This window comes from Erpetoichthys calabaricus, chromosome 2 (genome assembly GCF_900747795.2).
Source record: "Erpetoichthys calabaricus chromosome 2, fErpCal1.3, whole genome shotgun sequence".
In the NCBI taxonomy this organism is placed as follows: Eukaryota; Metazoa; Chordata; class Cladistia; order Polypteriformes; family Polypteridae; genus Erpetoichthys; species Erpetoichthys calabaricus.
In genome coordinates this window covers 226,612,953-226,625,020 of record NC_041395.2, presented here as the reverse complement: position 1 = coordinate 226,625,020, position 12,068 = coordinate 226,612,953, and the positions used below count along the sequence as shown (strand labels likewise).

Genomic DNA, 12,068 nt, shown 5'->3' with positions numbered 1-12,068 from the left:
AGGCTATTTAATTACAGAATTCTGATGTTTTACTAACGAGTATTAAATGTATTATTGTAAAAAAAAAAAAAAGGTAGAAACGCTTTGCGTACAATGCCTTTAAAGTGTCTAAATTTTCTTTTTTGCATTTATTTAGAATTTCCTTTGGCACACTCATCCCCCAGCTCCTGCACTGACACACTTTCAGTATCTTCAGCAAGCGAACAGGACGTAGGCCCACCAGCAAAGAGGACATAACTTTCACCTGATAGGGCCACAGATGCTAAAGAGGTATAGCAACATATTCATTTGTTTAATACGTGATCATAATATTTTATATGTTCATTATGTGGTTTCTCATTGTAGAGTAGTATCTTTAAGACCTTTACTTTTTGTAGATACCCATGACTTTTTTTAGCTTGTTAAAAACATTCTAATGAAGAAACCTAGCAGAGAAAAAATAATGTAGGAATACTGGGAAAAAAGAATGCTCAGTGACTGCACAAGGAGACAGCTCATCAACATGTTGGTTGCATACATGACAGAAGAACAGGGGTACAACTATATCTTAAGTTACATAAATATATACTTAAATATAATGCCCAGGATAATTGGTCAAGAAAACGGATGGATGGATGCATAAATGAGTGGATGTAAAGTAATGTCAGTAGATTAAACAGTTCCATTTAAATGCAGTATATTGTATATTTTATTTGGGTTGTTTTACAATATTTCTGTTAGAATATAAATTTAAAAATTCTGAAAGTTCTCCACTTCTGTGGGTACTCAAGTTTTCTTTCCACAATGATGTGCATGTTAGATTAATATCCAATTGTAAATTAGTCTGTATTGACATGTTTGAGCATGCCATGTGGTGCTTGGCAAATGTCTGCCATGTATCCAGTAAACCAGGATAGGCTGATCCCTTGCATTCCCAAATTGGATTTAGTGGGTTTGATAATGGATGGATAGATTAATGCAGTAATGTGTAATCAACTATAAAATATACGAAATAACACGAATTCCAGCAAAAGAAATGAGACAAAATATGCTTTAGGGATTTTTCAACAACAACAACATTTATTTATATAGCACATTTTCATACAAAAAGTAGCTCAAAGTGCTTAGATTGATTTTCCTTCTCTTAAGGATCCCTTTTCTACAAAAGGATATGTAAGTGACCAAAATCTTTTTTTTTTCTTACTGGCATACAGTTTATTATGCTGTAAAAGTTTTAAGAGATGGCATATATAATAATTTGTTTGCTTTTTATTTTATTTTTTAAGGAACATTTTTATGATACAGAGAGTGGGTACTGGTTACCTTGCTTGGCGCCTAAAAACAGTGCAGCGCAAGACTTTGTTTCAAAGCAAGGAAGTAAAACAAAATAAAAATGGAGGTTCAAGTTCAGTGCGACAAATTCTTCATCCAGAAGAACAGCTAACTGGAGACAGTTGCAGAGAAGCAGTATCTTCCTGACTCATTGTTCAGATAAAGTACTCATTTATGAAGAAAATGAGAAAAACATTTCAATACCGCCAGCAACTGGTGCATAACCCAGAGAAAATGACATCTGTACTTTCCATCTTTCTGAGATTTTTGGATACAAAAGGCTTGGTAAGTTATAAGTGATACAAATGAAAACAATGAGCTGTAGAGTAACCTTTTAAAATTTTACTTATCTATCAGTTTTATACATATACTCTGTAGTCAGTTGATTTTTTTTTCTGTGTAACCTTTTATTTTAGTCAGTGTCATCTTGAAAGCATATGGTGTGAAATAATTGTGAAGTTATATATATTCTGTTTTAATGTGTTAAAGGTAAAGCAAGATTTCAGTCTTTTATTTGTCTCTGACACATCTTCCAAATTGCTTGAGAAGTGGGATACCTGCTTTAAGTTTAAGATTATTAAAGAAGCAAGATCTCTGACAGGTCAGATGGCTGATTTGAATATTCTGCTGAAGTGTGCAGAATCTACCTTTGATTTTGAAGATCACGAATCATCAGGGTTTATTGGTGAGTAGATGAATGAATAATGATTAGTGAAATGCTGGGGTGCTGTAGCAAACATCACCCCAACATCTGGAAATTAACCAAAGTATTCACTTTAAACATGTTTAACACCCAGTTTGATATACTTGAGCATTCATGTTTTTACTGTAGTATTTTTAAGAAACTAATAGTGTGAATTTTAAAACTCCATAGGTTGGGATGCAGAAATGGCCTCAATTTTATTATTAGTCTATCTTTTGCCACCACCGGCTGGAGGAAAAAAAGTGCCAAAAATCACTTTTATTGGGGCAGTTGACCATATGGTACAGTTTCATAAGGTATTTTCTATTTTTAATATTAATGAATTGTAATGCATTATGTCTATTAAGTTAAACACTTAATAATTGCTTGTATATTTTTCTGTCAGTCATGCTGCAGTATTGATGAACACCTCAGCCAAAATGAAGGTCGCCAGCCTTACCTTCTGGCCGTAGGAACAACGAAGGCCAAGATCCATGACTTTTATATTGTCCTGGACAAACAGCTTATACCATGTCAGGCAAGAAGTTCTTTGGGAGCATTCGATGAGCTTTTTGAGGCTCATTTTGTATTTAGTATTTCCTATAATAAGGCCTTAATCAATGTATATACATTCTTGCAAACAACTGTTTACAACATTGATATTGGACATGTGAGGGAATCACCAAGGGTTACAGAATTAAGAGCAAAAATATTCAATAATTAAACTTATTGATTGCTGTTCAGTCATCATAATGACAAATATGTTAAGTGTTTTTCATGCTTGTTGTCATATTCAGATAACAATGCATTAATTAGGCATTTGAAAATAGCACATGGATATTACCCTGGTAAAAAGTTAAGGCTTGCTTGTGCTCAAGAAGGATGCTCTCGGATATTTGACTCATATGCAGGATTTATAAAACATCTCAATGTCGCCCATGTAAATGATACAAGACAATATGTTTACCCTGAAATTACACACACATTGAATTCTTCTGATGAAAACCAATGTGTTTGCCCAGAAATTACAAATGTATTTAATTCTCCCGACAAGCATGATGCAAGCATAAACACTGATATTTGTGTAACTGAGATTCCCCCAACTTGTCGCATTACAAATGACCACCTTAAAGAAATGTATGCATCCCTAATAGCAAAGCTGCAAGCAAGTGGTACCGCAAATAGTATTATATCATCAGTAGTGAGGATATGGAAGAATTTGTTAATGAAATGCAATTTAAAATTAAGGAGGACATTTTGGCTTCACTTACATCACATAATATAAATGTATCAGATATAGAATCATCCATTGGAAGTTTTGATAACCCCTTCAGTAGTTTAAATTCAGAAAGGAAACGAACAAGGTATTTTACTAAAATGTGGGGAGTAATTGAACCCATTGAAATCTCTCTTGGAGTTAGGTATGATAGCAGACAAAATCCAAGAACAGGTACTTATGATCAGGTTCCTGTAACTGAAAATGTATCCATCCATCCATCCATTTTCCAACCCGCTGAATCCGAACACAGGGTCACGGGGGTCTGCTGGAGCCAATCCCAGCCAACACAAGGCACAAGGCAGGAAACAATCCTGGGCAGGGTGCCAACCCACCGCAGGACACACACAAACACACCCACACACCAAGCACACACTAGGGCCAATTTAGAAGTGCCAATCCACCTAACCTGCATGTCTTTGGACTGTGGGAGGAAACCGGAGCGCCCGGAGGAAACCCACGCAGACACGGGGAGAACATGCAAACTCCACGCAGGGAGGACCTGGGAAGCGAACCCAGGTCCCCAGGTCTCCCAACTGTGAGGCAGCAGCGCTACCCACTGCGCCACCGTGCCGCCCTGATAAATTTATATATGTTCCAATTTTAGAGTCAATAAGATTTATTTTTAAAAACCCTGACATATGCAGTATGTTTCTTGAAAGCAGAAAAACAAAAGATAACATTTATGCTGACTTCCATGATGGAAGCTACTTTAAGACCCATTCATTGTTCTCGCAAAAGAAAAATGCTTTGCAAATCCAGACATTCTATGATGATCAGGGCCGGATTTTCCTATAGGCTAACTAGACTTCAGCCTAGGGCCTCAAGATCAAGAGGGGCCTACATTCAAATTGTTAGCAAAATTAAAATTACACTATTCTAAAAACAGTGAACACTAAAACACTGAACTGAAAATAAGGAGAAATTCTACGCATATGACTAATAAACAAACATAAAAATGTATTGGTTAAGATCAACGCGTTCGGCTCATTGGGTTTGTTCGTTTGTATATACTAGATTGCACCAAAGTATAGTTCATACGTTCACTGACTGCTATGGCAAATATTGACGTGCCTTATGCTACTAAGCTCTGGTTTGTTCTTGCATAAATAAAGTGCAGATTGGTGTAGATTGGAACAGACAAACGAACAGACCTATTGATATCCCGACGTTCGGTTATATTCGTGTTACTTCAATAATATGAAGCACGTGTTAATGTTATTAGAAAAGATTCTTATTTTAGGATTGCGTACACGATCATTTGATTCTCGCCTTTTGAGTTCAGTAGGTTCAATACTTTAGTGAAGTGTTTATAGACTATTGAAAAAATTTTTGTGACAATATCTTCATTTCGTGGAATTCTAGGTAAGTTCTTAACATATGTTTTAATTTGTATATTTTAAAATGTATATTACGTGCTTTATTTTATATTTTCATGATTATATATATATATATAATTCATTATTCATAATTGCTATTTTTTTCAATGAGACAAAATAACAGTTCCATACAATCTTGATTGAAAAATGATAATTTAGTTTCATTATTGAATTAAAGATATTTTGGAAATATTTTTTAAATTGATTAGTGTTTGAAATTCAGAAATTATGAAATTAACATTTATTATTTTATAAACAATGACTATTATAAGAGACGCGCTATTCACGGAAATGAGTTTTTGTTTTACTTCAATTTATTATTCGAAAATGAATTGTTTATCGAAAATTTCGATAAACAAAAGAAAACTTACCACAGGTCAAATATGTAAAATGTTCTTTTTTGTATTAATAATAAATAGTTAACTTTTATTTATGCATAATAATTAATAACTCAAATATTTTGTTCTAGATTCTAATCTAAGAATGAGTAAAAGATTTGAAAGTGGCGCTTGCAAATGCAAGAAAAAGAAGCTACAAGAGTATGAGGCAAAGAAGCTAACACCGATTACTGCTTACATGCATGTGCCAACTAGTACTACTCAATTGGAAGCAATGCAGCACGTTGTATGTGAGGACACGGCCGTTGCACCAACTCAAAGTGAAAATATGGAGCTAATTCAAGAGCAACTTACTGAACACGAATATACAAACGAGCCACAAGAAAATAATACGAATATTCAGAATTTTTTTCAGACACCTAATGAGAAACACCATGTTCAAGATGTTGCAAATTTAGATAGTGATGTCAAATATATGTCTACTGTAACAGATGTTGGCTTGTGGACAAATTTATCGCAAAATGATGTATCATATTGGGTAGAGAAGGGCCCTTCTCAAGTTCAGTATCACTGTGGACCATTTTTAAATACTAAGCGAGAATATAAGAATCAGTCCAGATTTTGTACAAAAGCAATTTTTTATTCAACAAAAGCCAATGAAGAAAAATATACCCTAGAATGGCTTGTGTACTCTCCCTCAAAAGGCCGCGTTTTTTGCTTTGTTTGTAAACTCTTTCCAAATATTGCATCTTCTGCAACAGCATTAACTTCTGAAGGGTTTAATGATTGGAAAAACCCTGCTATCATTCAAACTCATGAAAATTCGGAAAATCATAGGAATGCTATGTTAACGTACTTAACAAGAGTAAAAGGGAAAACTTTAACTTCAAAGCTAGAGGAAGAAATAAGAAAAGAGCAGCAATACTGGCATTACGTTATAGAAAGAGTTTTCGCTGTAATTTGCACTCTTGCAGAGGGAGGCTTACCATTTAGAGGAGACAATGAAAAGTTTGGAACTCCAAATAACGGCAATTACTTTGGTCTTCTAGAACTAGTAGCAAAATTCGATCCATTTTTAAGAGATCATATCGATCGATATGGAAATACTGGCTCAGGAAAACCTTCATATTTGTCTAAAACTATATGTGAGGAAATTATTCAACTTATGGCAAATAAAGTGAAAGACACAATTGTGGCGGAAGTGAAAAAGGCTGGCTATTTTAGCTTTTCAGTAGATTCCACTCCTGACATATCTCATACTGATCAGTTGACCTTAATTATTAGATACTGTATGTGTCACCTGAAGACGGTTTGCCAACTGAGAGATTTTTAACTTTCCTTGAGCTAAAAGATCACTCAGGGGAAAGCATAGCTGATTTAGTATTTAACTATATCACTACTGAACTTGAAATTGATTTCAGAAAATGCCGAGGACAGTCTTATGATAATGCAGCCAATATGGCTGGTAGATACAATGGTATGCAGCAAAAAATTATCGAAAAAACAAGTTTGCAAGATTTGTTCCATGCGCTGGTCACTCTTTAAATTTAGTAGGTCGTTCAGCTGTTGATTGTTGCCTTGATGCTGTTAATTTTTTTGGTGTTGTGAACGAAGTTTATATCTTTTTTTCATCTTCCACAAAAAGATGGGCAGTTCTGAAATCACATTTGAAACCTCATTCTAAAGTGCCTAAATATTTATCAGACACTAGGTGGGAGGCACACGCAAAAGCTACAGAAGCTATTTTAGAAAATTACAATGATATCACCGATGCACTCAATTATTTACATTCAGATAATAATACAAAGGGTGATACTAGAGGGCCAACAATCTTTTAGAGAAGATGGAAGAATTTGAATTTGTGTTTATGCTCCATTTCTGGAATCGAATACTGAGACATTTTTCAAAAGTAAATAAAATTCTTCAAAGCCCTAATATTTTACTTAGTAGTTGTGCAGATTGGTACAGGTCACTTTTGGATATTTTACGTGGAATTAGGGAAGATTTTGATGCACTTGAGCAACAAGCAAAAAACACGTTGCCAAATACTGAATATAGAACTGCCAGAAGGATAATAAGAAGTAAAAGGCAAGGGAATTACGAACATTCATCTGACCCTGATGCCTTAGACGAACTCTCTTCAAGAGATAAATTTAGGATTAAATCATTTATTCCTATATTAGATGCACTAGAATCAAATTTAGGAAGAAGAGCTTCTGTTTATGATGATGTAGTGAAAATATTTTCCTTTCTTGCCGATCTTACATTATCAAAGGTAGAACTTCAAAGAGGTGTTGAGCTGTTAATGCAAGAATACCCAGAAGATGTCAACCAAAATCTTACTGAAGAACTATTTCATTTCCACACATATGTGAGACAAACGCATAAGCCTTCAAAAAATTCCACATTGTCGCATACAGACTTGTATCAAATAATATTCAAAGAAAATATTCAAGTGGCCTTCCCCAATGTGGAATCAATCTTACGGTTGTTTCTCAGTTTAATAGTCACTAATTGTACTGGAGAAAGGTCATTTTCAAGACTTAAAAATATCAAAAATCAATTAAGAAGCACAATGACCCAGACGAGGTTGTCTTCATTGAGTATTTTGTGCATCGAAAATGAGACCTTCAGAAAAATAGATTTTGATGAACTTATAGAAGAATTCTGTGTGAAAAAGTTTAGAAAGAAATTCTTCTAATCTACTATTTCGTTTTAAATGTATACTTGGATTGAATCAGTTCTTAAATAAAATAACTATTAACATAAAATTTAATATGATATACAATTTGATATTTTCTTTTTTGTGATCTGGATTTTGTTTGAATAAAGTTCCATTTTTGGTTTAGTTTAAGACTTAAAATTCATAATAATTCATACTTAAACTTTTAATGCGAATTATTATGAAATAAATTTATCTGAATTGAATTTGGTTTAATCTTCAATGTATTGAATATATTTTATTTAATTTGATAGAAAATATGATCATTTTTATTGCGTATTTTATTTTCGTAGTCAAAGATTTTCATCATTTGAATTTTGTTTCTTTGTAAATGTGTGTTATGTTTGATTAGTTATTGTTACAAGTACTATATATGGTGCTGAGAATAAATGTCCAAATAAGTGTTCTCGACTTTTTTTTATTTATTATCCGTGCCACATTTTTTATAAAGGTTAGTACCAATCACAACATGTTTCATTTAACATATTGATATATATCACAGTAATGATGTATTTTATTATCTCTCATGTAATTTACAAACTTAAAAATGGAAGGTGAAAGGGCCTCATAAGTGGAATAGCCTAGGGCCTCTTTTCATATAAATCCGGCCCTGATGATGATTTTGAAACAGCAAATCCTCTGGGTTCTAAACATGGCATACATAAGATTGGCTTTAAATACTTTGTTCTCAGAAATTTCCCACCAAGGTTTAATTCAGCTTTAATGAATATTCATTTGATTTCACTTTTTCACTCCCAAGATGTTAAAATGTATGGATTTGATCCTTTTTTGAAGCCATTAGTTGATGATATTAAAATTCTTGAAAGTAGTGGAATACAGCTTTCTTTCTCCCAGGAACCAGTGTTTGGGTCCATATCACAGGTCACCGGTGATAATTTAGGGATGCACACAATTCTTGGTTTTGTAGAGTGTTTCAATGCCAGCTATCTCTGTCGTCTCTGCTTGACGGACAAGGACAGATGCAAAACTTTGTTCAGTGAAGATGAAAGTGATGTCATCTTATGTGACAAAGATTTGTACAGATTGCATCAAAATGAGTTAATGAGGGATCCAGGGTTAAAATCGGTGTTTGGATTGAAAAAGTCTTGCCTGCTTAACAGTTTACAGTATTTTCATGTGCGTGATAATTTTGCATTAGATATAATGCACGACATTCTTGAAGGAGTAGGCCAATATGAAATTAAATTGCTTTTTTTGTACCTTACTGAAAACATTATTTCTACAGATGATCTGCATTGTAGAGTTTACCCTTTTAATTATGGCTATTTAGAGATGAGAAATCGGCCCACAAGACTAAATTTGGAACAGACTAGTAATAATATTGGCATAAATGCCATTCAAACATTTTGCCTTATAAGAAACATTCCACTTATGTTTGGTGATGTAGTCAGAGAGGGAAATAAACACTGGCATCAATTGCTGCACTTGTTGCAAATTATAAACATTGTTTTTTCTCCTTGTAGTACTGAGGGTATGACCATTCATCTTAAACATTTAGTAATAGAACATCATAAACATTTCAAAGTGCTGTTTCCTGAAAAAACATTACTTCCAAAACATCATAATATGATACATTATCCCTCATCCATTCGAAAAATTGGTCCGCTGTTACATGTCTGGTGTATGAGATGTGAAGCTAAGCACAGATTTTTTCAAAAACACTGTTAAGAGTTTTAAGAACCTAACCAAATCACTTGCCAAAAAGCATCAGATGGCAATTGCATATCATTGGGAGTCTTCACCACTGAAACAAATTGAATATGGTTCTGTTAGGACAGTCTTACTCAGTGAATTCTTAGACTGTGAAAATTTAGTGCAGACATTGCAATGTAATCTACATGGTGAGGTTAACTGTGCAGAATGGATTAACTACTGTGGTGTTGAGTATAAGGTAGGGCTGATGGTCTGCAATATAATTGAAGATGACATTCCTGTCTTTAACCAAATATTGTATATAATTCTTAAAGATAAAAAGTGTTATTTAATTATAGTTGAATTTTATACAGTTTGCTTTGTTGAACATCTTCAATTTTAGTGTGCAGGAAAGAGCTTTGAAAGATATCCAAGTAGTGGAAGTGGAACATTTAAAATACTACAAACCATTTGACCTCCAGGCAACTTATGGAGGTGAAGATAATTGTTTTTATATTGTGACATCCTGTTGCTTAATTTGAACAGCTGTACAGGTATGTGTCCAGGATCTTTGAAAAGATACTGAGGATTTCTAAATGAAGTAGCTGCTTAAAAACAGAACATATATTTCTAAATTTATTTGCAGAATATCTACATTTTCCTAGCACTTTTTAATATTAACATTTTTTGTAACTATACAGGAAATGGAATGACAGTGTTAGACTTTAAGGCTGTTCACTGTTCGTGAAGCGAGAGTGAGTAATGAACAAGACCATCAGGCCCTATTAAACTTTTTCAGGAAAAAAATGTTCTGGCTTTTATCCAATATTGGTTTCTAGACATTTATTAGGCCGTACCTCATGACTGAGAGAAGACTGAGTAATTAGGCCAAGATGTCTCAGCAGTATCACTTCTTTTATAAATATAAATACATTATAACAACACTAAATGATCCTGTGCATACTGAAGCAACATAGTTGTGCTACATATTTGTACAAAGTTTTGGAATACCTGATATAATTTAGAAATTGCCTTGTATAATGTCTAAATTATTGTCAATTGTTGGTCTATGTTCTATAAAGAAATTGTTAGTTTGTTCATGATCTGACATTTCAGAGTTAATTTCTGCATGTTAAAAATACATTGTTTGGTTTTATATTACTGTACATAATAATTGGGATAGTTAATTTTTTTTGAGGAAATAATAAGACATAATATTGACGGTTGTTCATGTGTAGTTTACGCCTTTAGTTAATGTTTCAAATAAGATAAGAGTGATGGTGTGAATAAAAACTGTTATGGTGTAGGCCTTTTTTTTTAACTCTTTCAGTAGTTACTGTGAAAACCATTATTCTATGCACCAGCAAATTAGACAAAGCTAGTAAAAGCATAACTGCTTTGATACAAGTAAAAACTTTAAAAAAAAAAAAAACTCACAAAACTGTAGAAACTTGTTATAGCATTTGTTGGATAATTCCTAGTCCAGTGTTGACATTATTGATGGAAATAGCTTGTTTTGTTAAGTACATTGTTATTGTATTTTATCGTGTACATATGTAAGTATTGTAAATAGGATGGTGGTCATATAATATTTTGTTTAAATAAAAGGTGTGAAGTAAAAATATGTCTCTAGTGTGGTGAAATGTCTTAAGATTAAGAAATTTTCTTGCTTACATATAGAAATACTGTATATTGCTCATCAGTTCTCCTGGAATATGTGAGTTTGGAAATAGATCATTATTTATTCAGATATATAAAACAGTGTCATCTCTATCATCATTTTTCCTAGTACTACAGATATTTAAGGTAACTATTAAATGTTTTTTCTACACTAGAGAGTGAAATATGTCGCACCTACAAGTATTAATGCCACACTAAGTAGTGTAATTTCTTAACTCGGTAAGTAAATAGATTTACTATAAAAGATTGCTATTTCTACACTGCACAGTGTTCAAAAAGTTACACTTTAATGGTGTGGAAAATGCTACTAATTCTAAAGTGTTCATTTTACACTTTCCAGTGTGGTGCCAAATGTACACTGGAAAAGTGTAAAATTTTACACCCATAGTGTTGATTTAACACTGACTGATTTGCTGTGTACCCTGTTTTCTAATACAAGATTTACACCAAATTTTAGTCCAGTTTAAAACAGCCTTTCAATAAAAAATGCTGAATGCAAGACTAAGATATTTCACAAACCTTGTATCAAACTATATATAAAAAGTTACTCGAGAATATGCATGCTGGTAGTATTACATGAGGGCACATAGGACAAGTGAATGATCTCTAACAATGATACAGTTCCAATACATACAATATATATTTTACTCAAGATGCAAAGCTTTCCATGAGGGTGTCAGAGCAATCAATCTTTTTTCAATCTGCCAAACTGGAGAATTAAATTCCTCCTTTAGATGAACTGAGGAAACATGCTACGATGTCAGCATATTGTGACTCACACATTACACCCATTGAGGCATTTTTTTTCTTTAAAATGATTTCACCTAAATTCCTGTATGTAATTTATGTTGAATATAATGACATTTGTGGGTGTTTTTAAGTTAAAAGCACACACTAGCCTCAGTGCAGTTTTGTACTGATTAAAGAATAAACGTTTTGTTGTCATAAATAAAATAATAATACAGAGAGGTATAAAATTATAGAACATGTGGCTCTATCTCATCATTCCATTGATTGTTAGTAAAAT

At 33.2% G+C, this 12,068-nt stretch overlaps 1 protein-coding gene across 2 annotated transcripts; it reads left to right on the top strand.

The window, feature by feature from the left end:
• The first annotated feature begins 1,107 nt into the window (after nt 1-1,107).
• On the top strand, nt 1,108-10,108 carry LOC114645551 (uncharacterized). 2 transcript variants are annotated; one of them, XM_028793392.2, is made up of 5 exons: nt 1,108-1,152; nt 1,266-1,596; nt 1,801-1,996; nt 2,186-2,310; nt 2,400-3,420. In XM_028793392.2, exons 2-5 carry the CDS (start codon nt 1,486-1,488, stop codon nt 2,715-2,717), a joined length of 750 nt encoding a protein of 249 aa, XP_028649225.2. In that variant the 5' UTR covers nt 1,108-1,152; nt 1,266-1,485; the 3' UTR covers nt 2,718-3,420. The 2 variants fall into 2 exon arrangements, with proteins under 2 accessions (XP_028649225.2, XP_051778825.1); XM_051922865.1 differs by lacking the exons at nt 1,108-1,152; nt 2,400-3,420 and adding an exon at nt 9,765-10,108 and having other exon boundaries at nt 1,161-1,596.
• The last annotated feature ends 1,960 nt before the right edge of the window (nt 10,109-12,068 follow it).

Excerpts from the sequence above, each read along its gene's own strand:
- LOC114645551 (XM_028793392.2), top strand. The coding sequence starts at position 1,486 with ATGAAGAAAATGAGAAAAACATTTCAATACCGCCAGCAACTGGTGCAT. Across the intron at positions 1,597-1,800 it reads TTTTGGATACAAAAGGCTTG|GTAAAGCAAGATTTCAGTCT; the intron begins GTAAGTTATAAG and ends AATGTGTTAAAG. Across the intron at positions 2,311-2,399 it reads ATATGGTACAGTTTCATAAG|TCATGCTGCAGTATTGATGA; the intron begins GTATTTTCTATT and ends TTTTTCTGTCAG.